At 45.1% G+C, this 25,677-nt stretch overlaps 1 protein-coding gene across 1 annotated transcript; it reads left to right on the top strand.

Annotated features, from left to right (window-relative positions):
* The first annotated feature begins 2,236 nt into the window (after positions 1-2,236).
* Npl4 (nuclear protein localization 4) lies at positions 2,237-24,602 on the top strand. Its single transcript, XM_050176848.3, has 13 exons — positions 2,237-2,414; positions 2,595-2,675; positions 2,805-2,917; positions 3,783-3,968; positions 5,364-5,412; positions 5,563-5,651; positions 6,257-6,560; positions 7,946-8,104; positions 15,234-15,360; positions 16,226-16,386; positions 20,870-21,178; positions 21,786-21,891; positions 23,760-24,602. The coding sequence occupies exons 1-13, from the start codon at positions 2,412-2,414 to the stop codon at positions 23,873-23,875; spliced, it is 1,803 nt and encodes a 600-aa protein (XP_050032805.1). The 5' UTR covers positions 2,237-2,411; the 3' UTR covers positions 23,876-24,602.
* The last annotated feature ends 1,075 nt before the right edge of the window (positions 24,603-25,677 follow it).

The raw sequence follows: 25,677 nt of genomic DNA, 5'->3' as shown, positions 1-25,677 counted from the left end.
TGGTTGTCATGGTCTCAGTAACGGCTAGGCACATGATGGGGGCACCAGTGTGAAGTTACCTAAGCGTCAAATGCTTTTGCATTCGAACTAAAGTTTTCCTTCTGTGGGCAATGTATGGTTTTTTGTCGGGACTTATCAGTACGTTCGAATTGAGCAGAAAGTCGAATTAACAGAGTTGAATTGACTGGAGTCGACTGTATAATACTGCTACCATGCGAGTGCTTTTGGAATGTATTGAAAGTCAATTTTTGTCCATGGGCCCCTACTATTGGACTTTCTTACCTAGGAACTTTTAGGGAAAGCCTACAGGGTATTTATGAATTCTATGCTATCCTTTGAGGAGGAAAACGGAACAAGTTGAATATTTTGCGCCAGCCACCTTAGCGGGTCATTGACAACTGGTTACTTGGTTGCAGAGAAAATGCTGAATGGGGTTGCATAAATTCCGCGTGTGGACCAATCTTGCCATATCGTTTCACTTCGCCACCGCTACTGCAAAGAATGCCCGCAATGTAGTGATTGAAAGGTTTACAATGGTTACCATGAGGCAGGGAGGAAAGTGATAATTTCTAATGAATGGAAGAGGGGGCGCCACACTCGGGGGAGGTGAGGGGGAGTCTAACAGCGCCATTGGAGCCAAAGGTCTGAGTTGGGTGATGAGGTCAGAATGAAATTGACTGAGCTATGTTTTCCATCAGATGACATGCAGCCCGACACACATCTAAAATTGTCAACTCTCGGCAATTCAATCGCCGTTTCTTTTTCTTTTACGTTGTAGAGTATATATAACATTCGCATTGTAGTAATGTATGTTCACTGTGGCAGCATATGGCAGTGCCACCGCTGTCCTACATTTGTCATTTGCTCGCTTGCAAAAGCTGAAGTGCTCTGGCCTGTGTGCAAGTGGTGCTTTGGAGATTCTTGAGCACTACAGTCTGTCACTTTTGTTTCTTTTGGCATTGCGATGAACGAAATAACTGAGGGGCCGAATTTTTGCTTGCAACTTTCCCGATTTAATTAACGCGTTTGATCTTACTGCATGAAGCAACAGCTAACACCTGCATTGTTGGCAAAATCGCTGAATTCTAGCAAAGGTTGCATATGCAGTTCTCTGGGATTGTTTACGAATTTCCTCTGTCTTTGTATGGGCAAAAAAATCATTTAAAAATCTCTCTAAGCTATACCTTAACTGCAGGAATGTGGCTTCTGTGAAAATGTAGTAGCCAAGCTTCCTCATATCCTAGCAAACGTGGTGTAGTTCGCGAATAAATAGTGCCAGGAGACTTATGATGCAAGAATAGACATTTCTTGTACAATGGATTCTGGTAGTAATAAAACACCATTCACAAGGGCAAGTTAAAGACGGAAGCATCGGTGAGAAAAAATTTGAAGGACGCTTAAGCTTCGCCTTTAAGAGTGGAATGCGATAGCATTCAAAGATCCCCGACTGCTACTCACGCTTCCCAGCAACTGCAGCATATGTAACCGTAATGTTTACAGGGAAACGCTCGCGGCGAACGCTATGCATGAAGGCGGGCTTTCTGGTAGTAATGCGGCCGTTTGCGTGGGTCGTTATGCGGTAGAGGCGAGCGCCATCTGGAAGTGTTTCGAGCAAATGGGCGCGCATCTCTGTTGCCTCCGAACTATTCACGCGCCGGCGCGCGCAAATGGCGGACGCCGTGGCCGGTCTATGAATGGTAGAAACGCTGGAAAAGGGGTTTGAGTTTTCGCGTAACAGAATTGTTTTCTCGTATATTCAAATCACAATCCGACGGTATCATGTCTGTAGGTTGTGTGTAAGTCGTACTTTACAATCTTTCTACGTATCTTAGCTTGAGAAATTCAATTAGCTAAGTAACCTCCTTGCTCCACATGGAGGGCCTGGGCATAGGTGGCTAGAAAATATTTTTGCTGAAACATCTGACGCTGGACGCCGATGCCAGATATTCTGCAACACGGCGCTCTTAGCGCTATCGCGTTAATATGTGACATTCACGCTGAAACGACAAGCAGCGGATTGATCGCCAACGGCATGATAGCGATAGCATAATAAAACGCTAATATAGGTCTCCATAATGCGTCTGTCGTAGAGCTTCCATCATCATTTATACAACCAAAAGACCGTTTACCGATATTCGTTTTAGCTAAAACGGCATTCACGCAACCAACTCTGTTTGATACATGGTTTGATAGGACACAGTTTCGGTTCTGTTCTCGCTTAGGTGGCAGCACCGTTCAAACATCTGAGCATCTGCGTCCGAGAGCAACAATATGGCCGCAATGGCAAGCGAAGGCAAAAGATGAAATTCATCGTCTTCACGTCGCCGTGCCGCGTCTGATTCCTCTTCGCCTCCTGCGGGGAAACCGTCGTTCGCAGCTACAGGACTCGTGCCTGATACCCGTTCACTAAAATGGTCAGTGCTTAGATCTACCTGGCCGCACAAAGGACGTGCAACGTCTGTACGATAGTCGGACAAACCTACTCAGCTAATTCATACAAGCGCTAATGCACCAGCCGTGTATTGGTTTGGTATCGTTGAGTCTGTTAACATTTAAGCCGGTGACTTCATCTGCCAGCGTGTGCGTTTTTGCAGATACTCCGTGTCCAATCTCCGGAAGGGACGAAGAGAGTCGAATGCGAAGCAGGGGAGACGGCGGCTGTTCTCTACAACAAGGTACCTTTAATTACTACAACACTCGCTGTAGCAAGGCTCAGTGTTTCGGATATCATGTGCCAAACCTGTCGCAACATTCTTTGCAGCACAAAAAAAGAAAAGAATTGATCGCCCTTTCTATTCTCACAGATAAAGAGTGCCTTCAACTTGCCCGATTTGACGTGTTTCACCGTCTATAGAAACAGAGAAAAATCGAGTCCCATACCTCTGCAAAATACCCGGCTGTCCACGCACGGTTTCAAGTAAGTCACCCCATTCTTGTCCGCTTTGTCCGTTCGACATTTAACTTAGAGCCGATATTGAGTTGTTTGTACATCCGCTCAGTCAGCCAAACCAAGGCGATCATAGCATCTTTCGAGCGAGCATGTGCTAGCGCGAAGTTGTTCTCGACCTAAACGCAAGTTTTCCGTTCCTAAGGATCTCCGCGGAATTATAATAAATATACCGGACGCGCAAGTCTTTCTTTACGGTATGTCGTCATTGTTTTGGTGCGCGCCACCCACTTCACCGCACGGATGCCCGCACCTATCGAACCACCGATTTTAAACCTCTGTTAAATGTTAGAGGAAGGCAACCACGTCGCCAAGCGGCAAGCGCACTCGTTGACTGAACTTCAACGGCCATCACTGACGCGTCGACACCATGATCTGGGTTATAACACCCTTTCCACTCATTCTACGGCGATTAATCCTTTGTTTCCTTAACCTCTTTATCACTCTTTTACGTGTATTCATATTCCTTGGTGCTTCTTGGTCGCGTATAACCTTTGTGCCAGAAAACATCTGTTCTGTGCCAAGTAGAACTGTTCTATCGAACAGACATTTCAACGGTTAACTTACTTCAGTACAGTTAAAGCTTTCTGTGTGACAGGCACTAACAGCATCAGTAACCGTCACTCAGTGCACTCAAGAGAACGAATGGTGCTCCCCTGCAAATAATCTGCGCACTGGTCGGGCTTTTTTTTTTTCTCAGCCCTGTTTCAGACTTTTTTAGGTGGCCGTGTTGCTCTTGGTGCGTTTTCCGTGTTCATTCATATTGCGACTGCAGCAACGATACCGATTTTCTTTACTGCTTGTTCAACCGTTTTGTTTTGCTGTTTTGCACCAGACATGGCGACATGCTGTATCTAGTACCCACAAACCAAGCTGCTCAGGGTGGCATTGTCAATGTTGGCAATGGCACCATAGAAAGGCGTGCCAGTCCTGCTCCAGCTGCTTTCGTCACCGAAGACGAGGTGGACGTCTTTCTTGCGAAACAGTCCGGCCTTATCGACCGACCACGTGATGACAAGCTGTGAGTGTTTCACTTAGCCATGATGACCTTTGCATGCCTCCTGGCAAGTGGCGGACAAAAACAGAAAGATATTGTATTTTGCTTTTTTCGCCTTCCGAGATAAACTGCTCAGAAAGCTCGCATTGTGTCATGCCTGACTAGTAGCCTTGGACAGTAGCCTCGTGAACGCTCACCGCACAGTTACCCACAGCGCTGTCTATAAAAACTTGCACATTTCAAATATGTATCACAAGGAAACTACATACAGCGGAAACATGTTAGTACATACCTGGCAGGAACACAGCTTAACTGTGCGCCGAACGGTAGCACATGCTAACCTGCAACTACAAGTTTCTCTCTCACTATGTAGCTTACCCATTGTCTACAAAACTTGCATATTCCAAGAATGTGTCACATGGAAACTGTATTACATCGACAAGTATGCCATAAAAGGGTCGTGCTCAAGAGAAAGATAGAAAGTTCAAGGATAGGAGGAAAGGTTATGCTAGCAACACACCTTCCGTTCCACTCCCTGGGAAATACATGATTTGCAAAGCATGAACGGTGCTTTGCCATACTGAAAAATTTTACTTACCATGGCAGAGCGGTCAATTCAAGTTTCATTTGTTAGATGCAACGTAGCACCTCGCATGTATGGCTGCTGCAAGTGTCTGTGACGCTGATTACGAGAACACAATATTGAAGCATCAAATAATGGATTGTAAAGGGCATGAAAGCGTCTATGGAAGGTCTCGCAAAGTGACGTCAGGGGCTGAGCATCCCCGAGACACTTCGTCGTCAGCATTTGCAAATCTGCATTACTGGTATCTGCGTGAAGCTTTCAGCCCGTGTGCAGCTAGTGATATGGATGCTGGCCAAAATTTTGCTCGGTGTTTTTTGCTGTTCTTCAATGAATTCCAAGTAAAATGCAGTTCATGTGATTGTGTATATTATAGCTTGAAAGACTGATAGGTCCTTATTCTCGCAGGCATTTCAATTTCAATGTACTAGCGTAAAGAAATGTTTATTTTATTTAAACATGAGCTTCATCTGTAAGATTATCTTCTCACAAACTAACTTCTTCAGTATGTACGTCTAAAATATTTTGTAACTGTACCTAGACGTGGCGCCATCAGTTTTGCTTTTGGTAAAGGGAGAATTTGCCACAGATGTTTTTCGCGTTATATAAACAGCAGTTGCGCTGCTGCAAATATACATTTTTTTTCTTCCTTCCTATTATTTTGCAATGCATCAACAGATAATGGATTTATGATGAATAAATATTCGTTACACTGGCCCATGCTTATCATAATGGTGGATTTAGCAAGCAATGTTTTGTGTATCCTGCAGTTAATTGTAAACGACCTTGAGCGTGTGTTACCATTGGTCATATGTGTCCCACTTTTTTTTTTAAAGCTGTCATCATGGGGCCAATGCCAAATGCGTCCATTGCACTCCCTTGGAGGTAAGGTGTCCTTGCTTGATTGCACACTTTTCGATTCAGCCGCATTCATCAGTAGTGACCGAATGTGCCTTCTCGCTGACCTGAATGTTCCTTTTTTCCACTAGTTCTGTTTGTTTGTTTATTCGTTTATTTACTTATTCGTTATTTCAGCCCTACGACGAGAACTACATGCGGGAACACAGCATCAAGCACTTGTCCTTCCATTCCTACCTCCGCAAGATCACTGGTGGCCTTGACAAGTGAGTGCTGCACAGTATAGACTTTATGCATAGCAATCTGTGTTTTCATTCTTTAAGAATTTAAAAGAAGCCTTTGATCCAGTTCCTCGTTAGTATTACTTTCTTTTTTTTTCACTGCTCCCAAACTAGTTTTTCTGTGTTCACTAGTCCATACTCTGTCATTATTGTTTTCAAGCCAACTCCACATTATAGGCTTCACCTTCGCTGTGTGGCAGAGCTAAATGCAAAAAGAAAAGAAGAAAGAACAACAACGAAACATTGCCCGCTATTTCTACTACTGGAGATCGAACTGGAGCAATGTGCAAGTTATGAGCTGGACACGTTAACCAATGAACTATCGCACGACTTTCTCATTTGGTTCGTGAAGTATTTTGAGCGCCACGCAGACGAAGGTTGTTTTTCTCAAGTAGTCTTATTGAATTCAGAAATTTCAGTATTTGAGCACCGCTAATAAAGACGCATGCTGTGTTCGTATGTAGGGCCCTGTCTGTCATGTTTTGCAACCCAAAGAATGTGCAACTGATTAGCGTGCCAAGTCATGCTAACGTTATGGTCACTGAGCAGGGATTGAAACGTAGCTTGTTGCATCATCTGTTCTCTTGCAGGGGCAAGTTTGCAGGACTAGAGAACATCAGCTGCAAGTTGCGCCCAGGCTGCCGCGACCATGCGCCGTGGCCACGGGGCATCTGCACCAAGTGCCAGCCCAATGCTCTGACGCTGAACCGGCAGGTGTACCGGCATGTGGACATGGTTATGTTTGAGAACCCGACCATTGTCGAGCACTTCCTGGACTTCTGGCGCGAGACCATGCACCAGCGGATAGGCTTCCTGTATGGTCGCTACGAGCCCCACAAGGACGTGCCACTGGGTATCCGCGCCACCGTCGCCGCCATCTACGAGCCCCCGCAGGTGAGTGTGCAAACATGGCCGTGTTTATGTGTATACTGGAACAGAGAGCACAAAATGGGGATTAGAAGAAAGTGCAGGTATTGGGTGGCTTCATCATAGAAAAGAAATAGTAAAGTGCTGTGGTAGATGATATCAACAATTGAGCCACCGCTCGGTCCCCGGCGGAGCCAGCAAGGAGGGCCCAGTTTGCCGGTCACATTCCTGTTGCCAGGGTGACCTTTGTCCCTCGCCATGGCTCTACCGCCATGCATCCCACCCCCCTTCCGGCAAAAGCTTGTGCTTTGTGCAGTGTGGTGCAAATTGTTAGCCGTTTTCAAACACCTTGTAACTTTATCAGGGGCCAGCAATCGCATGGGAACCAGCCTTGCCGTGTCAGCAAGGTCGGCTGCAGTCGCTTCCGTGGGTAGCCTTATTTTTTTATTTCACACCTTTCATCATCTTGGGCGCTCGGCAACGACTAAAAACTTTTCTACCTTTGCACCCGTAAGATTGCACAATACGAAGCAGCTTGGCTGCCGCAAAGTAAACACATTCCCTTATCTTGCCCAAATCATGGCCTTATCACCATCAGGCTAGGCTGGAGCAACAAAAGAAACAAGACAACCAGGCAGATCTTGAAATGTCGGTCTCGGAACACTCAGTGTGCAGCTCGCTGCTGCTAAGATGTGCGCCAAAAAAGTGCACCAGTGATTCCAGTTCTCATCAGCTAATAGGAGCGCACTCCCTGAGTGCCACGAGACTGTAGTATCAAATCATGATGCTAGTCCCTTTTCGTGTTTGCGTTTGTTGTTTTCATTTTTGCATGGAGAAATACGGTGCTGCATCTATCTGAATCTATGATCTCTCGTGTTTATGGTGATGCCGAGATACCAGATAGTGGAGCTGCATCAACGAAAAGCTGCACTCACACGATTAGTAATGCGATAGCACCTCCAGAAGTCAGCTGTCCTCCAGATTTCGAAGACAGCACACTAAAGTAGTGCAGTCGTTTTTAAATTCAGCTGCGTATTTCTTCCAAATATAAAGGAGGGTCTTAGGACGGCTGAAGGAAAACAAATTTTTAAAAAGTCAAATTTTGAGCAAGTTGGCCATTTTGTTGCCACATCTCCCCCTTAATTTCCAGACATTTTTTACGTTCTTGTGTGATCCTAGTTCCTGCGCCGCCCTGTGAGATTCATATCGTCTAGATCCTACTGTACACTTTACTTAGGTAGGCAGCAGCTGCCAGAACTCGTAAAGGGGGCGGGGCAGGATGAGGCCAAAAAAGCTTCAGCAAACTTCAGCGGCTGTCGCAGAAGATGCCACCTTCGTCTGAAGAGTAATTTCTCTTTTCTGATGCACACAGCGTCGTTTTATTGACAGAACTTCATGTGTCCACCTTACAGGAGAGCACGCCAGATGCGATCAAACTCCTGCCAGACGAGAAGGAGCAGTTGGTGGATGAGCTGGCATCTCGGCTTGGATTGGTTCGCGTTGGCTGGATCTTCACCGACCTTGTGCCTGAAGACCTCCAAAAGGGAACTGTCAAGCACCTCCGAAACATTGTGAGTCTGATTTCTCCCCCTGTGGGTCTCTTGTATACAGTAGGGTTCTTTTAAAGACCCTTTCTGGCCTGCATTTGCATTTGACATCCGCAAATGTATATTTTGTGCACCTGAATAAGAAAAAAATCCAAACAACGGGAAAAAGAAAAATCATGTCTAGTCTTTTGAGTACTGACACAAAATTCTTTAGGCTCTGTTTCTTGTGCTTAATCAGTAGCTACTGACCCAGTAATCTTGCTAAAGAAACTCTTTTGCTCCAGTGTACGAGGATTGTTTAGCTATGTGCTGGTATCTCATTACCAGTCATGGTTTCGACTTTGAGGAGCACTTCGTGCCCCGTGACGTAGAACGCACGCTCGTAAACAGCAGTGATCACCTGGGCGCACACGAGCACACCGTCTATCAATTGATCTGTGCTCTTGTTTTGTCTGCTAGTTTGGTGGGAAACCGGTGCATTCCTGCACCATCGTAATGCTTCATTTGACAGAAGTCCACTGCGCAGTATGATCCCGGCATGAGAGAGCTTTAGCCACATTTTACAGTCGAACCCGACTATATCGAACCCGTTTACATCGAATTATTCTATATATCGAACAATTTCTGGTCACGGTATAGTTACAATGAGTATATATAGCAAAAATTACGCTTACATCAAACAAATATTGCAGTGACTCCCGATATATCGAACGTCAAGCGGCGGAAAAGTGCCCCCAGAGGTTGGCTTTCCCTCGCGGTAGCGGGGAAACCCGGCGACACGGCTCCATCCAACCGCTCTCCCTACCGTGACCGCGCTATCTCGGGCTGTTCGGGCGAGCCGTCGACACTCCCCGTGTCGCGCATAGTGGAGTCTATTAGGCCACCATCCTCCCTCTTTTTCTATCATCTTTCACTTGCCACCCCTCTCTTCTGACGACGCTTCGCCGTGCTCCCACACGGGTTGCAGAATCAAGCGTCCTTCCTTTCTTTAGATCACTATCTAGCGACACTCCCCAGCAAAAGATGATCCTAGCCCGCCTACAGCGCTTGCTCAGACAGCCAATCAGAAGCTCTTGTGCTCTCTTCGTGCAAGATGGCGAAAGTGCGAGTTGTCTGGCTGCTTCTCTGGTTTATTGTGTTTGCGCCTTGTGGGCCTTCTCCTGCAGTGTTGCCGTGATGAAGCGGCAGAATTCGCCTTTCGTCGTGAAGCTCGAAATCGTAAATCGCGTCGAACGCGATGAGAAGTTGGATGTCCCCGCAGCGTGCAAGATTCCGAGGAGCACTCTCGGCACGATTAGGGCTAAAGTGGCCAGACTCGCAACCCGGTGCCCATGGCGCCTGACGCATACGCACGGCCGTGTACGAGGGGTTCTTCATACGTGCCGGTTTCCGCGTGCTCGGTGAGGACTGTAAATTCTGATGAATGCGACGAAGCCGTTGCCGGTGTTGCCGAAGTTTGGAGCTAGCTGACAAAATTTCCGGGACATTCGAATCAACGGTGGACGAGTTTGTGAGTGCAGATGATGGTGTCGCGACCACGGTAGAGCCCGGAAACGAAGACTACCGTATTTACTCGCATAATGATCGCACCCCTGAATTTTGTCGTCAAAATTCGATTTTTTTTTTATTTCCCGCGTAATGATCGCACCCCGAACTTGCCGCAGCGATATATCGTGTGCCAAGTCTAGCTAATAATGATTGCGCTTACCATCTGTTGAATGCTACGCGAACGACTATTCAAGACGAACCAGGCGGTCTGCACGTACCAAACACTCTTAAGTAGATGCCTCATTTCATTACTTTAATCACTTTCCGCACTTCCATGACAAAAAGAGGTACAACCAAACTTTCCTTTATTATGTGTAGGCTTTATAATGGTTGTGGTCAACAACAAAAAAGGCGCCTTTCGATTCTTCTCATCTGCACTCGTGGGCAAGCAACAAATCGCAAGTGGCAACGATAGTAGCCACGTTTACACTGATACGTTAAAAGTGTACCTTATTCATACGCCAACGCTTCTAACACAGCTAAGATATTCACCCACCCTTAGCGCAAACGTGCGGTATTAGGGTAGTAGTGAAGACAGATGCCGCAGTTCCCGCAGCATGACCTCCATGTGTTTCTATGCCACTGGCAGCTAAGCGCGCCCATCCGTTTCTGCCCCCCCAAAGTGGACATGGCTACGTTATTGCCGCAAACTTGCCGATATTAACGATATTATTCATTACTGATACGGAAAAAGCTGTTTCAATGCATGTAATGTACTCACGAGAAGAAAAAAAAAATCGCGTTCGGCGATTTCGGCTTGCTCAGCCGGCCGCCATTTTTGTTTAGGTGTCCCGCATCCCGCAGCAAACGGGGGACGAAAAAAAAATGTTTTTTTCGCGGGAAATTTAACCTGCGTAATGATCGCACCCCTGAATTTGCGTCAATTTCTTCAGATAAAAAAGTGCGATCATTATGCGAGTAAATACGGTACATCGCCGACATCGTACTGAGCACAAATGACAGTAGGCACATTGAGGAAAGCAACTACGGTCCTTTGCCCATATCCTCCGAAGTGATTGGTGCACTCGCATTAGTCCGGCGCTTCTGCGCGAATGCGGAAGGTTGCGGCCTCAGCTGCTCCGACTCCTTAGACAACGTGGGGAAGTGCGTGCGTCGCAGGCAGCGAAATTGCCCAAGCAGAAGAAAATGCAGGACTAATTTATGCCAAACTAAGCTAGTTTTGTTAATAAAGTGATTTTATAAATGGTATGTGCTTTTATGACATCCAATTATTTAGCAGGCTTATATCGAATTATGCTCTATATCGAACTGATAGGCGTTTTTTTTGCGAGTTCGATATAGCCGGGTTTGACTGTAGCATGTCCCCAACCTTTGTACCGTTTGTGATTTGCTGGGTAACCGTGGAGATGTACGGGAAAAACAATGCTGGTAGCAACATCTGGTGATGCATTGTCTCACCAGAGAGTGCACAAAACCAATACTTCAAGTTGCATATTCTAACTGCTGTGTAAAGCGTTGGTAGCAACATAATCATAATGTACATACTTTTAGGAGAATTTTCTTCGATAATAACGCTGACGCGACAAAAGAAAAAAAAGAAGAATGCATTGTAGTTAATAAAATTGTCACAGGAGGTCGCCACCAGCTTTGCTACTGCCGGCCATGGCACCGGTAACCTGGCAATCCGTAAACGGTAAGAAGTCTGTCCGTACGCTTCATGTGCGGTCAGTGCAAGGCACCCAATTCAAACAGTGCTGAAATGTGTTCCGAATCGCGACACAAACCAATAACGTCGTATGTCACCAAAATTAGTCGCTGAAACTTGTGACATAACCTTGTTTGCAAAAGGGGCACGTGCTGATGACTACATTGATAGGAAATGCGTTTTAAATGGCATTTTGCTATTGATACATTACAAATCATACCTATGAGCTCACAGCAATGTAAACTGCCAGTTATTTTGAGTTGTAATTTTTGTGTCAGTACAGTAAAACCTCATTAAACGATACCCGTTTAAACAGTAGTAGTTTCGTTTTAAAAGTAGTAAAGTCAAATCCCCGACTCAGCAGCCATTGAACATAATGTGTTTTGTATCCGCATAAACCGTACCAGCTTATTGCGTACGTGTCGGTTAACATGTAGTGTTTCCACTTTTTGTCGCGCAAACGCGGCAGTGCGTCGTCTCCATCGGGTGGCCTGGCAGAACAACAAGCCTTAGAGATCGGAACAACGGCCTCCAAGCGCCCTGTGCGTTTGTGCATGAAGCCACATCACTATCAACATCATTTCGGCGCCGTGCCAGAGAGCGTTGTGGCGTCATGCAAGTGAGGACTCTCGTCATGCTGAAGCTTGGATAAAAAAGATGCCGGGTGCTCAGCATAGAAGAAAAATTAGACATCGTTCGTGCTATCGAACGTGACACGAAGAAGTTGGCACTGGCGCGCAACAGGGATCTGCTGTTGACTACAGTGTGTGGCATTTGGAATGCGAAGAAGTTGCTCGGCAGCGCTGCTGCGACCGCGAAGAGATGTCAGCTACGAGGTTCGACTTTCCATCATCGTTGCCTCTGTTCTTGCTGATGTGTCGACTAGCGACAGTGATGAGGACGACACGGAAATCGACAGCATGGGCGATTCAGACCCAACAGTGGCAGAAGCTGGAAGTTATGTCAGCCTCACGAATGCAATCGTCGCGACGAGAACAGCACCCCACAATGAAAAAGGTGGCCCGCGACTTCTGCAGTGCTGCCACGCGCGTACATGGAGAATATGTAACGCCAACGAGGAATCTGCCATGCGAGTGTTTGCCGAGAAGAGGGGGCTGGCTGAAAAGCTGGCACACAGCTTCAGTAAGTTTTAGGCCGCTGTCGTCGCTGCTAGGCCACCGCGGCATCAAACGAAAATAACACTTTTGTCGCATGAAGTGAATAAATACTGCATGTTTCTTTCCCCTTTCATTGCACTTTCTCCGAATTCCGTGTTCAGTTTTGACAGGTAAGCGGGTGTGATCTCATGCTATTTCGGTTAAACAGTACTATCGTTTAGTACATACTTTTTCTCAGCTCCGGCCAACTATGGTTTAACAAGGTTTCACTGTACCCCTTTAACCTTATAATGTGCAACACATAATTTTTGCTACGCTGGGTTTGATACCTCAAAATTGCGATTTAAGTGCAGGAAGCAATGGGGAGCCTATAGTAGTGCCTCTGATATGCTAGAGTAAGTTCTCGAGTGTGGATAGTACCACATATTAATTAATTAAACCTTACTAATTAAGTTATTTCTAAATAATGATATTGTTTTATTTTTGTACAATTGTACTCTCTTGGCCAGAAATCGGGGGTTGGAGAATATGCAAAGTTTTGAATATGAATTGAACATTGCACACTAAATGTTTGCATTTATAACTCTTCACTATTTTTGAATATTAGAAAATTACAAAATATTTTGCGACAACCTAGTGTTTATCTGTCTGTCTGTCTGCTAAACAAAGTATCGCAATTCATTGGGGACCGAATACACAAAGCTTTTCATTTGTAAGGGATGTCTTGCTAATGATATGCTTGGCATCAGGATTGGTTGTAATTCACTCTTACAAAAAACTCTAGCGTAAGTGCTTTTTGTGAACACAAGCCAAGAAGTGAAACGACAAAATTCTTTGAAGCGACACAGAAACAAAATCAGTAATGCAAGGCGTGTTTTGGGTTTTGCAGTGGAAACTAATATGACAACCTGTAATTTTTGCTCGGTATTCTGCCATTTAGTGTTTCGGGCAGTCTCGAAATTTTTGCGGGGCTTGTTTGCCATCAGGCTCTAAACGTGGTTGTGAGGACATTTGTGCTGTTGTTTATTGACGAATCGGTAATATTGTGTTTAAAACTGATAGTTTTTACCTGTATAGCTAGCTGTCTATTTTGCAAAAGTCAATACATGCAAGGTACCTAATTATACCGAAATAAATGTTACTGCTATAAATACATGCAACTGCGTCTGACTATATGATATTCGGTACCTACTAATCATATTCGATTTGTATTCTAAGAATTTGGTATTTGCCCACCTTTACCAGAAATAAAGGTAAGAAAGTTATCCTAATTTTCCTTGACATGGAACTGTTTTTATGCTTTATGGCATCAATGTATCAAAACCTCCTCCTCAGGAAATCTGCATCTTATAGGCAGCTTGTGACATTTCTAATTATTAAATTTGCCATCCTGATTGCGTAACTCATTGTCACAAATCATCTGAAGGCTCTTTGCATGCCCACTAAGTCGTGTAGCCATTCTTAGGCGCTACGGTCCATAGGTGCGGAAGAGAGACCTGATTGCAGCATGTGGGCATTTCCAAAATATCTGATAGAAATCCAGTGGTCTGCGGTACCACATCTAGACAAAGTATGCGGTCAGAGTTGTTGCAACTGCGATTTCTCGCATTTAGTTTTCAGTTGAGGCTTTCCTTGCAGTCAGGCATTCCAATGAACTCTTCAACCTCTTCCCCCTTTTCTCTCTTTATATATAAATGAGAAAATTCATACGAAAACCTCTTTATTGTCAGACATTTTGTATGTGCGTTTCCTTGTAAGTAACCATCTATAAAAACATTTAATGGAATGTATGTTCTTTTTGTTGTGAGCCTTTCAACAATACTTAATTTGTATTATAATCGGCTGTGTCGATTATTGTGCAAAACATTAATTCATTATACGCTGTATCTTAATCTACATAATTGTTCAAGATAGGTTGTGTGAAGCGAAGGCTGCAGAGTAGGTGGCCTTTACAAAACAAGTAGCTTTGTGGTTGTCACTGCCAGAAATTAACATATGGTGTAGCTCCATTAATAGTTGATATTTAGCTGGACTGTTGAAAAATACAGTCGCTTGAAGTGTTAACTTGAACATCAATCCAGTGTGCCACACATTTTCCGGGCATATTTCTCAGAAAGTGGTGCAAGGCATGAGGTTGCTGGCAAATGGGTATGCTTTGCCTACTAGCTGGCTTGCATTTTGCAATGTAACATGCCCCCAAATTGTTGCTTACAAGCTTAATTGGCGAATTTTAGTTAATTATGTGATTGATAAGTGAAATTGTTCGTGCACGTAATGCACACATAACATAGCACAAGCAGCACTCGCCTAACTCACATATACTTCTGTATGTAAGTGGCAATGTTCTTTTTCCTGGTGGCCGGTAGGGCATAATTAATGGGGACACAGGAGCAACAAAACACAAAGCACAAGCACTAACTTCAACTGAACTTTAATGCAAAAAGCAGTTAGATGTAAATATGAAGAAAGGAAATCTGTAAAGACAAATGTTAAAACGTCATTTGTCATGCACAAGGCACCATTAATCCAAAACTGTCCTGCACACCCTCTAAATATCTCAATTCTTTGCTTGCAACCGAAACATACGGTGTACTCGCACCGACAATCATCATACTGCATTTCCGTGACCTATACAGTCAAGCGAAAACACTGTTCTGGGTTACAATAAACTATGCAAGACTTATCAAAACATGAAGTGCCCATCCGTGCATATTTTTTTTTACACCTTGCTGTTGTGCTCTGTTAGACACTCATTGACACACCGCTGCACCTGCCCAACAGTGATACGTCATGGTCGGCCATTTTTCTTCTCTGCCTGCAGGAGTCTTGCTTCCTGAGCGCACAGGAGTGCATCATGGCCGGCCACTTTCAGAACAGCCACCCGAATCCCTGCCGTCTGTCTCCCGACGGCTACTTTGGCTCCAAGTTTGTCACAGTCTGCGTCACAGGTCAGTGGCGACCAGTGCCAGTGCGCACTGACTTGTGCATGGCCACTGCTCCCTTGTCCTCACTCCTGTGTTGAGCAGCCACACGGGGTCATACATCCGAGCGCTTCGCTAAGCACCAGAGTCCCTCAGTAATCTTCATTCTTTTGTTTTCTTTTTATTTGATCATGAAACTTCCGTGGCAAACTGTAGTATGATTGCCGAGGCAGATCCAGTAGAGCGTCATTTAGAACACGCTAGCACTGTGTGGAGGAGGCTAGCTTGTGCATGTATTCACGCAGAGCTGCGTAAAGCAACTTGCTGTGCTTCGGAGTGAGTTGTAGGCCAAGTGGAACTAAGTTTTGGACTGTGTAAGAGCCTAGGTTGCAGATAGTGTGGATATAGAGCAATCTCTATGCAAAGCATTATGCTTGAAGTATGAGTGTGTGCGCGACGAAAACCCAACAAGAAGAGACGTTTTTGATTCTGAAACTAAAGGAAATGTCGCCATTAACTTGCAGGCACATTGTGAAACAGTGCAGTGCCTACGCATGATCCCCTTGGTTTGCGATTTGTGTCATACCTGCTAACCATGACCATGCCATCTGCATAGGTGCTATTTGAAAGTTATCAAAAAAATTTAGATAATTACCTGCCCCGCAGCCTTGCCAAGGTTGCTTCAACAGCACATACTGCTTATGTGTTGCCAATGTAGCCAAAGTCAAATTTCATTGCAGTTGAGCTTTAATACAAGATGACCTGTGCAAAGCGCAAGCACTCTCTAAATTGAGCATTGGAAAACAAGTTCTCCACCACGGGGCAAGTAGAGTGAACCAGACCGACCAGTGGAATTCATCCTTTGTGTTTCTTCTGTTGCGTGCGTGTGCAGGTGACTCTGAGCACCGGGTGCACATGGAGGGCTACCAGGTGTCCAACCAGTGCATGGCGCTGGTGCGGGACAACTGCCTGGTGCCCACGCACGATGCCCCCGAGCTCGGCTACGTCCGAGAATCCTCCAACGCCCAGTACGTGCCTGACGTCTTCTACAAGGTGTGTGTGTGTGTGTGTGTGTGTGTGCGTGTGCATGTGCATGCATGCGCTGTGCCACCTCAACGACGTGCAAGTCTATGCACCGGCAGCACAGTAGTATGGGCAGAGCGGTAATCCACAAAGTGTAAATACTCCATTGTACAGTCAAACCCGACTACATCGAACCCGTTTACATCAAATTATCCTGTAGGTCGAACAATTTCTGAACACAGTATAGTTACAGCAAGTATATATAGCAAAAATTACGCTTACATTGAGCAAAAATAGCAGTGACTCCCGATATATCGAACGTCAAGCGGCGCAAAAGTGCTCGCAGAAGTTGGCTTTCCCTCATGGCGGCAGGGAAACTCGGCGGCGCAGCTCCATCCACCCGCTCATCCACATACTGCGGAGGAGAATGGGCGACCGGGAAAGAGGGGAGAAGGGAGCTTCAGCACGCAGGGGTGGAGAGGAGGGGGGATTCCCTAAAAGATAACGAAACTGAATGCCGAAGAACCTTGCCCTGAGGTGTGGCTTCACAGCAGCTTGAATCGCACTGCTATGAAGCCACACCTCATGGCAAAATTCGCATATAATTCGCATCCCCACTTTACTGTCAAATCTTTTGAAATTTTGGTGCGGGTTATATACTCAAAAATACAGTAGTGTGCTTGGCACTGGGCCAAAATTACAGTCGTTCGTAGATGCCAATGCATCTTGTGCTAATCACACAAAATTGAAAGTATCCCTCAAAAGTGATGATCTGAGAGCATGGCACACCCTTTTTGGCCACATGTGGAGTAAAGTGACTTTTTCTTCGGTAAATCTAGTATTTCAGACCCTTGATTATTCTGTCAGTTTGGCGGTCCCTGTCCGAATTTTCGGTTGGGGATTGTAGCTATATCTTTTATTCATATGTTTTGCACTTCCTGTTGTCGCAAATGCGAGCAGTGAGGGAAGTCTCTCTACCCTTCACAGCATTCATTGCCTGCTATGTGTAAAGCAGAGTACATTCAAATTCTATTAATTAAACTCCGGCTAACTTGTTTTTCAGTTAATTCGATCCCGAGCGAGGGTCCCAGCCAGCACCCATGCAGTATTACAGACCCAAACTTTCATTTTTCAACGCTAAGATTGGCCTTCACTGGGTAATACGAAGTTGACCGGACAGCACGCACGTGCCCAACCACTAAGGTGACCCCAGCTGTGACTGTTTTAGTAGCAGCGTCTGTCTCGGCGAAGCTCAGGGGACAGTGAATGTGTTGAAGACACAGTATCTCCCTTAAAAGCTATTTTAAGCTAGCCCAGTGAAGCTTTTGAAGCAATAACTATAGCTCACAATGTCTGATTATGGTATTTAACAGATTCTAAGGAGCACCTCATTGTAGAGGGAAGCTCTTAGACACACATTCCTGCGGCGAGCGTCGGCATAACTGAGCAAACGAGCACAGAAAAAGATGAAAGTGGATGCGGAGCACAGCGGAGGAGGAAAGTGGGGAGGAGGGCGCAGCAGATCCATGTGGTGGAAAGCAGAGAAGGGTATGGCGAAAGTGTGAGAAGAGCAGTGCAGGGACGACTACGAGATGGTGCCAGAGTAACTAGTGCGCGTCGTCTGCGAGGTCTGTATTCTGTGGCTGCTGTCAATTGTGCCCACACATCACCCACTTGCGCGGTGTCCAGATTAGCGAGGCAGTCGCGGTGCACTTCGCTCCATTTGCATTGTGCCACATGAGACAGATTGTCCGCGCCAGCCGAAATGAAAATAACACAAAATGTAAACATGTATAGCGCTGTGCTCAAATCTCATTAGGGAGTATCATAATTGTCGGTGAATTTTTCCCCCAGAAAATTAGGCCAAAGATTGCCTGCACGGTGCAAACGGATACAAAACCATAACCGCATTTGGGGCATTTTGAGCTTCACCACATAACATGGCTTTGTTGCGGTAAAGCTTACTTTTTAAAAAGTCTGCGGCGAAGTTGACTAAAGAAAACCGGTCTCCATTGTGCAGCACATATTAGACCCTTGCCCGTTTTTCTTGCTAAAAAAATCGGGTGTGCAATAAATTTCTACTTTGTTTAGGAGTTATAATGTAATTTCTGCATATTTTTCGACTTTAAACACAGAGGAGGTGGGCACACGTTTGAGTCGGGGGTGTGTTAGAATCTCACAGATACTGCCAAAAGAATCGGCAATGTGTTTTGGCATCTCTTCTGCATCTTGTTTAATTCGACTTACCGAATAATTCGATCAGTTATGTCAGTAAACTGAGGGACGAAATAATGGACCTAGGCTGTATAGTTTCCCAAGGCCCTATGTTCATCCCCATGCACATCAGCTTTTACCTTTTCACAAAGCTGAACCAAAAGCGATGAATTGAAGCTCTAATTTTAAGCTGGGTGCATGCAGCACTACATGATAATAATTTAATGATTATCTTATTACCACTGGTCATCAAGAAAACACAGACTACTTTGTGATGAGACCTGTAATATCATCAACGATGACAAAAGTCGCCTTTGGAGTACATTTCTTATGCCGTGAGGTTTGCAGTGCCATCCAGGATGAAGAATCAACACAGCAGACGACACTGCAGCTAGCTTTAAACAAGAGGTTAGCTTTAACACACGCTTAGTATTTTAGCATAAAAAATCAGGAGGGATCTATATGTATTGTACAATGGCGACAGGTTTCCTAAAAACAGCTTCTCCGCACGGCATTTAAAGTCAGGTTATCCGCAACACAGCCGTGTTATGTGGCAAAGGCATATGAGCGTTGTGAAGGCGGCTTTCGGCCCCATTTCCTAGGGTAAAATAAAAATAAAAAGGCGTGCGTTAGAATCAGGTAAATACCGTAGTCAGACATTGTGAACTACAGTTATTGCTTGCAAGTCTTCCTAGGGTGGGCCAAAAGTAAGCATTTTCGACGGAACCTGATGCGTGTTCAACGCATTCACTGTCGCCTAAACTCTGGCGAGACAGATGCCAGAACTAAACAGAACAGACAGAACTAAAGAGGTCGTTATTGGGGTGACCACAGGGGCCAGGCGCATGCATATGCTGGCTTGTGGAGTTCAAATTATCTGACAAAAGCCAATATTAGGATCGACATAACGAAAGTTAGGGCCCAATGAAATGCATGGGTACCAGCTGGGACTTTTGGTTCTTTGGTTGGGATTGAATTAACTGAAAAATCAAATTAACCCGACTCGAATTAATGAACGTCTGCTGTAGCAGATACCCATAAGATCCATCAAGAAGGGCATTTGGATCAGTGCACTTCTTCCTACTTTTACTGGGTATATTTATTGATGCAGTTTAATGACAGGTTGAAGTAAGCGAAAATCTGCATTTTAAATTTCAATAAGAATTGCATACTTTCTGTACAAGCCGACTATTGTCTGCTTATGCTTGGCCGCAACTGCCCACACTGCAGCTAAACTTTAGCCATACTGCTTATTGGTGTCATAGCCATCTGGCCTCATTAATTTCGATTAGTTTTGAGCACTCAGCATGCCCCGAACCACTCAAAACTTAAGGTCAGAGTACACGTATGCTTGCCAGTGCATGCTCACTCCTGGCAGCTGCTTATGCACCTTGACTGACATTGCTTTGTGTTCAGCTATTGATGGCACTTCTAAATGTGCAATTTGGATGTGGGCAACTGCCTGCCCTAAGTGGTCTCTGTAGATGACGGGGCTCCAGGTGCATGATGATCCTGCCCAAGTGCCAACATTCGGCTGTAACAGGTCGTTTGCTTCTTGAGTTGCAAGCCTTCGAGGTGTGTCGCCGTCTTGGTCGAAGCTCATTACAAGTGAACATAAAGACGACGTTTTGCCTTGGAAATTTTGTGACTGTTGTAGAGGTGAGTGCAGAAGGAAACGGGCTACTTGCCACTTCACGACAGTAGCCGCGTGCAGCTGTCTAGTACACTGTAGCACAGCAAAGGGATGAGACACCATGAACTCCACCGTAAGTTGAGGGATAGCCTCTCAGTTCGGCGCATTGTATGTGCCAAAATCGGTAGTGGTGTCTCCGTGAACATTTAAAATCAAATTTGAACTGCACACCACAGTGACATTCAGTAAGCGGAGCATGGTGGGCACGCCCGGCTCTGTCGTAGGCTTCGCAGTGGAAGGCATTGAAGAAGTAATGGGGGCACCAAGAAGGGGATCATGGGTGATCTTTGATTGCCAATAACTCCGCTTCTGCCGAATGCATTGAAGTACGTCTTCTGGCAAAATATTTCTTAAATAGTCTATTTTTAACTTCAAGTGCATTTCCCGACTTCAAGAAAACAAATGGTTCACAGCCCCTTTGAAATGCATCCGTCAGCATGTGTGACCTCTGCACAAAGTTATACCTCTAATAAAGTCTGCAGCTTAGCCCATGTATCTGGCATCTCTACTTACGCAACATTTTGGCGTTGCAACTTTCTAAGTACTCCACTCCGTTTCTGTTTGGCATTGCATGAACAATCACTGCGACCCTTTGCGGCTTTGCAGTACACGGACTCTTATGGCAACGAGGTGACCCAGTTGGCACGGCCGCTGCCCATCGAGTACCTTCTGGTGGACGTGCCCGTGTCGACGCCCAAAGACCCCAAGGAGCCGACCTTCTGCGCGGCGCCGGGCAAACGGCGCTTCCCCGTCGAAAACCGCCTCCTTGAGGGACACATCCAGGACCTGGGGGCCGTGGCCACGCATCTGTCTCAGTTCACTGCTAACAACGCTGGCACTGACAATGCCCTTGAGGCCTTCTCTGACTTCCACCTGCTGCTGTATCTAGGCTCGCAGGACATGGTGCCACTCAGGGTATGGTGCTGCGAATGCATTATTTTTATAGGGGGGGTGGGATGGGGGTGGCAATGAAACTATTTTCGGTTTCGGCGCAGTTGTTTCCTGTAGCTGAGTCAGCACTTGATGCATTAGTTTCGCCTCATATTTCCCACGTCTGCAGCTGTCCCATGCTAGAATCTGCAGAGATTTCACAACTTGCTCAACAATTTTAAGTGATTGCTTCAGGTGGGGATTAGGCTAGTGAGCTTAAATATTGCACAGATATAGTGGACAGCAAAGACCAACTAAGTCTCTTTTCAGAAACATCCCAGAATAATTGGAATGACCACATGTAATTAACCAAAGTTAACATAATTGTCTGGTAAGCGGCCTTGTATAGCGAAGTTTGTGTGCAATTTCCTAGTGTTCACATTGGCTGTCAACACCGGTTCTAACCAGGTAGTCTATGCAAGATGAGGTGTACCTGGGTGGACATAAGGAGACTTTGTTTTGCTCGAAGGGCTGAAGAAACCGGTAGACTGTGCCTTGTCTTGTCGTCTCATCTCATATTGTGTAGTCATCTCCTGTTATTGACATTGCATTTATTTTCTGTGTTTTCTTGCACCTTGTGCTGGGTTACCAGGAGACCATGGTGCCCCTTCTAGAGGCAGTTCGCACAAAGAACCAGGACATGGCCCGACAATGGACAACAAATGACCAGTGGCAGACGTTTGAGCAGATCTTACAAGGTATGTGCCGCGCTTAAACTCTATATAGTTTGGAAAACTTTGCTTCACTATACTCCATTTAATACATAGCAAGCAATGCTGTGCGAAGACTGGAACAAATTTTCTTGCCACCTGTACCCATGACCAAAAAAAATAGTGTCTTATATGAAAGCAAAAGAACAGAAATTTGTTTTGTACTGTTAACTTCGTGCATCCTAGTCGCGTTATGCGAAGAATCATTGCATAAAAGACATGATCCGAACCGGTTCACTGTGGAACAAGCCAAGTGCATACCTGTCAACTTTCCTGAATCTTTTTTTGTGAAGTTTACAAATTTGGGCTCGTTCTACAATTTTATGCATGTTGAGTGAAGATTATGAAAAATAAATTCCAGTAGCGAACAAGTTCCGCCCGGCTATCTCAGTCCTGCTGTTGGAAGTTCTCTGACGGTGAAAGGATGCCAGTTGAGTATTTGCTTCGGGGAAGTTTATACAGACAGGTTTCTGAAGCAGGTGAAGTCTTTATAGAACGTAATAATGTCAAAAGAGTGTGCCACTTCATGACACCAATGTAAGAGACGTGAATATATAGATATTTTTTTGATGCCGCATCGACGCAGCACCACACTTACGCACTTACACATCATTTGCAACAAAGCACGCATATTTGGGCCAACCTTTATCTTTCCTTCAAAGCAAAACTCGCCCAAACACACGACCACTGGAACTCAGTCCAAGGTTGCTCTGCCTATGTGTAGTTTCTGGTAAATTTTAGTATATGTCTGCATTGTTGTCTGCTTAGCAGTATGACCCCATTGTCATGCTGGGTGCCTGTACGATCTTGTGGGCATCAAGATTGGCTTTCCTGCACAGTGCATTTGTCTGGTGGCTGAGGTTTCTGAATTTTGAAGGGTAAGAGGAAAGCCTCGGTATTCGGAGCATGGTTCTGGATACAACACGAGGAGCTCTTTATAGCTCTGGTATTATTAATTCAGAGCATTGGTACATTCGCAGGTGGTTCTGTACATAGCGGGAGGCACTTTGATATCAGCAGAGGGAAAAAGCTCGATATGTTCTTGTGAATGTTGCCATTGTTCAGTGTCAGGTATGTCGTTAGACTGGCGCTTTGTTTATTATGATTTGTTGATATTTGATACTGCTGTCATCACTTGAGCTTGTGTTATAAACATTTAACAGCACCCAGTAGGTGCCCTCAAGGATAAATTGATGTGGACCTCAATGTACATGCTATGTTTTAAATGGATGCTAAAGGGAAATAAGTTGAGCTGTATTACTGAAGTACCCTTTAATGCCAACATAGTCGCTCTTATCCTGAGAGGAGGTTTGATAAGCCAGAAAAGACGCTAGCAGAAGATGAGTGGTGATGCTGCCTTGAACTCTGTGGATGTAAGAAATGTACTTTCATGTTGGATGCAACTTCATTACAAGGAGGCTCAACTGTTACTAAAAAACTGCAGCGAAATGCACTACTGTTCCAGTTAATGTGTCTCCGCATTGTGTGTGTTTGGGGGGGGGGGTCAGTGCAGTGCAATTAACTGTTAACTGGAACAGCAATACATTTCATGGTAAATTTTGAATCTGTATTTCAAAAGATTTAGAGAAATTTGGTCAAGGTACACTCAGCATTAGAGGATATTGCATTGGATATTGGGACAGTGAACAGGATTTGCAATACTTTGGGTGTAGTAGCATTGGAGCTACTTTTACTATCTGCCATTGTTGTTTCTAATAGTCTATATTTGGGGCACATTGTTTCAATACAACTCTTAGGGACTAGTTGGAATCTCTGTAAGTGTCCTTTCTTTCTTTCTTTCTTCTACGGTTGCACTGTTCACTTACCGCGCTAAGTAAGACGTTACCACACTGCAGGCACGACTGCCGAGAACAGAGAAGGCCAGTCGTCTGTGTCATGGACGTGTCAACACTGCACTTTCCAGAACACCAAGAGTGGCAGCACGTGCGAGATGTGTGGCCTGCCGCAATAGGAAACAACTTTGTCAGCTGCATTGCGTTGGCTTGGACTTACTTTCCTTTTATTCTTCCTTTGTTTACTTCTTCCTCTCTTTCAATTGTACTCTCTCATTCCTGCCCCAAATTTCACTGCTGCAGCCCCTTTCCTCTTTTGTTTGCAACGGGCTGTTTCCAAGAAATGAGAGCCTCTGCTCCTAAAATTCCACAGAAGATTCGCTGGAGGACGGCTTGATTTATACTGCTGCGTTTTGCAACGCAACCCCGCACCTGAACAAGGGCTGATAATTTATTTAAAACCTGTTCAAATACTTTGTTTTTGCTTGTGCCTTTTCCCTATGTCTTCTTTTCTGGTTTGTGGCCCTGAGGCGGTGGTACCTTTTTGAAGCTACCTGTGCCGCCTTGGCTCACCCAAGCTGGCACAGATACCTGCAGTTCGAAATATAAAATAAAGGATGCAGTCATATGGCTGGAACTTTAAGGAGGGTCAGTTCCTCATTAACGTTGTCCAGGTGCCCTGGTCCACAAGGACCACACCTGATTTGAACGGTTTACAGCAAAGCTGTTTGCAGCCGTCTTAATGTGGCGAAGGCCGGCATGCAGTGGCATGGTCGATATATCAGTCAGCGACACAACCTGCGTCAGACCTGCAATGCATCCTGCAACACGACCTGTCATACCTTTTTCGCTTTGAAACGCAATTATCAACGATTATGAAATAAAAGTCGCCTTTTGTACACCTCACACGAATAGAGGAACACCTTCTTTGTGCAGTCTTGGCCAATAATCCGTGATTTTGGTTTGGAACATCGTGTTTTACCGGCTCCACGTTCGTGGTTACCTTAGTTATGAGTTTGTGCGGCCGTGGTGGTAAAGAGCAGCCAGCAAACGCAACCTGCATTGGAGCCACGGAGCAGTCCTGTGACCAGGGCGTCAATGGGAATGCACAGGCAGAAGTGATAAATCATCACTAACAGCAGCCAGCGAATAGACCCCATGCACTTCCGAAAGGTGCATGTCTTACAGCTCCGCAGTCTTTGATGTATCAGTTGCTCAGATTGGCATGCACATCTTTCGAGTAACCGTTCAACTGCATTGGCTGTCTTCACATTCCTTGGCCACAGCAGGAAAACAATGCATAATTGTTTTTGAACATATCTATCAGCTCTCAGCAACAAGTGTCCATCGTTAAAAAAAAAAACTTTTCGAGAGAAAACATTCAGAACGGCAAATATTAGCAGCTCTTTGATTTGCAAACTGAAATGAACAGAAGTGTATACCTGTTTGTTATTTATTTTTTAATGACAATTTTTTATAATGTGTATAAAGACACGTATGCTATTAAATGTAGCAAGGTGGGTATCTTTTGTTCACTCAGCAGATAACTCGTTGCTGTACTCACCAATGATTTTATGCAAGACTTTTCTTGACCAGTAGAGGTGGCGCAGCTTTGTACTGCTATCAAGCCCTTCGCAGACACCTTGTACCATGACAAGCGTAGAGGTTCAGCCTTGTTAGCGACACACATTGAATAAAGTGGAAGTGCAGTAGAGGGCACGGACAAAGCAGGTGTGTGCCAATCTGTTTCATTGGTGCGCTATATTGCATTAAAATTTTTAGAATGTTTTGTACCAAATGCTTCAAACTGGAAGAGCCATAATTCTTAAGGATAAGTGGAGATAATGTGGCTTTCTTTTCTTTCTCTATTTGTTTTGTAGTGGCACATTGCTGGTAGCAGTAGGCATCACTAAAGCTTTAATAATCTAGGATTAGTCTCTTAACTTTCAAATAATTTGTTTTATTGATAACACTGCTCTGT

Source organism: Dermacentor andersoni, chromosome 8, assembly GCF_023375885.2.
Source record: "Dermacentor andersoni chromosome 8, qqDerAnde1_hic_scaffold, whole genome shotgun sequence".
Lineage (NCBI taxonomy): Eukaryota > Metazoa > Arthropoda > Arachnida > Ixodida > Ixodidae > Dermacentor > Dermacentor andersoni.
Note: the sequence above shows the minus strand (reverse complement) of the source record. Positions and strands in the feature narration are given on the sequence as shown.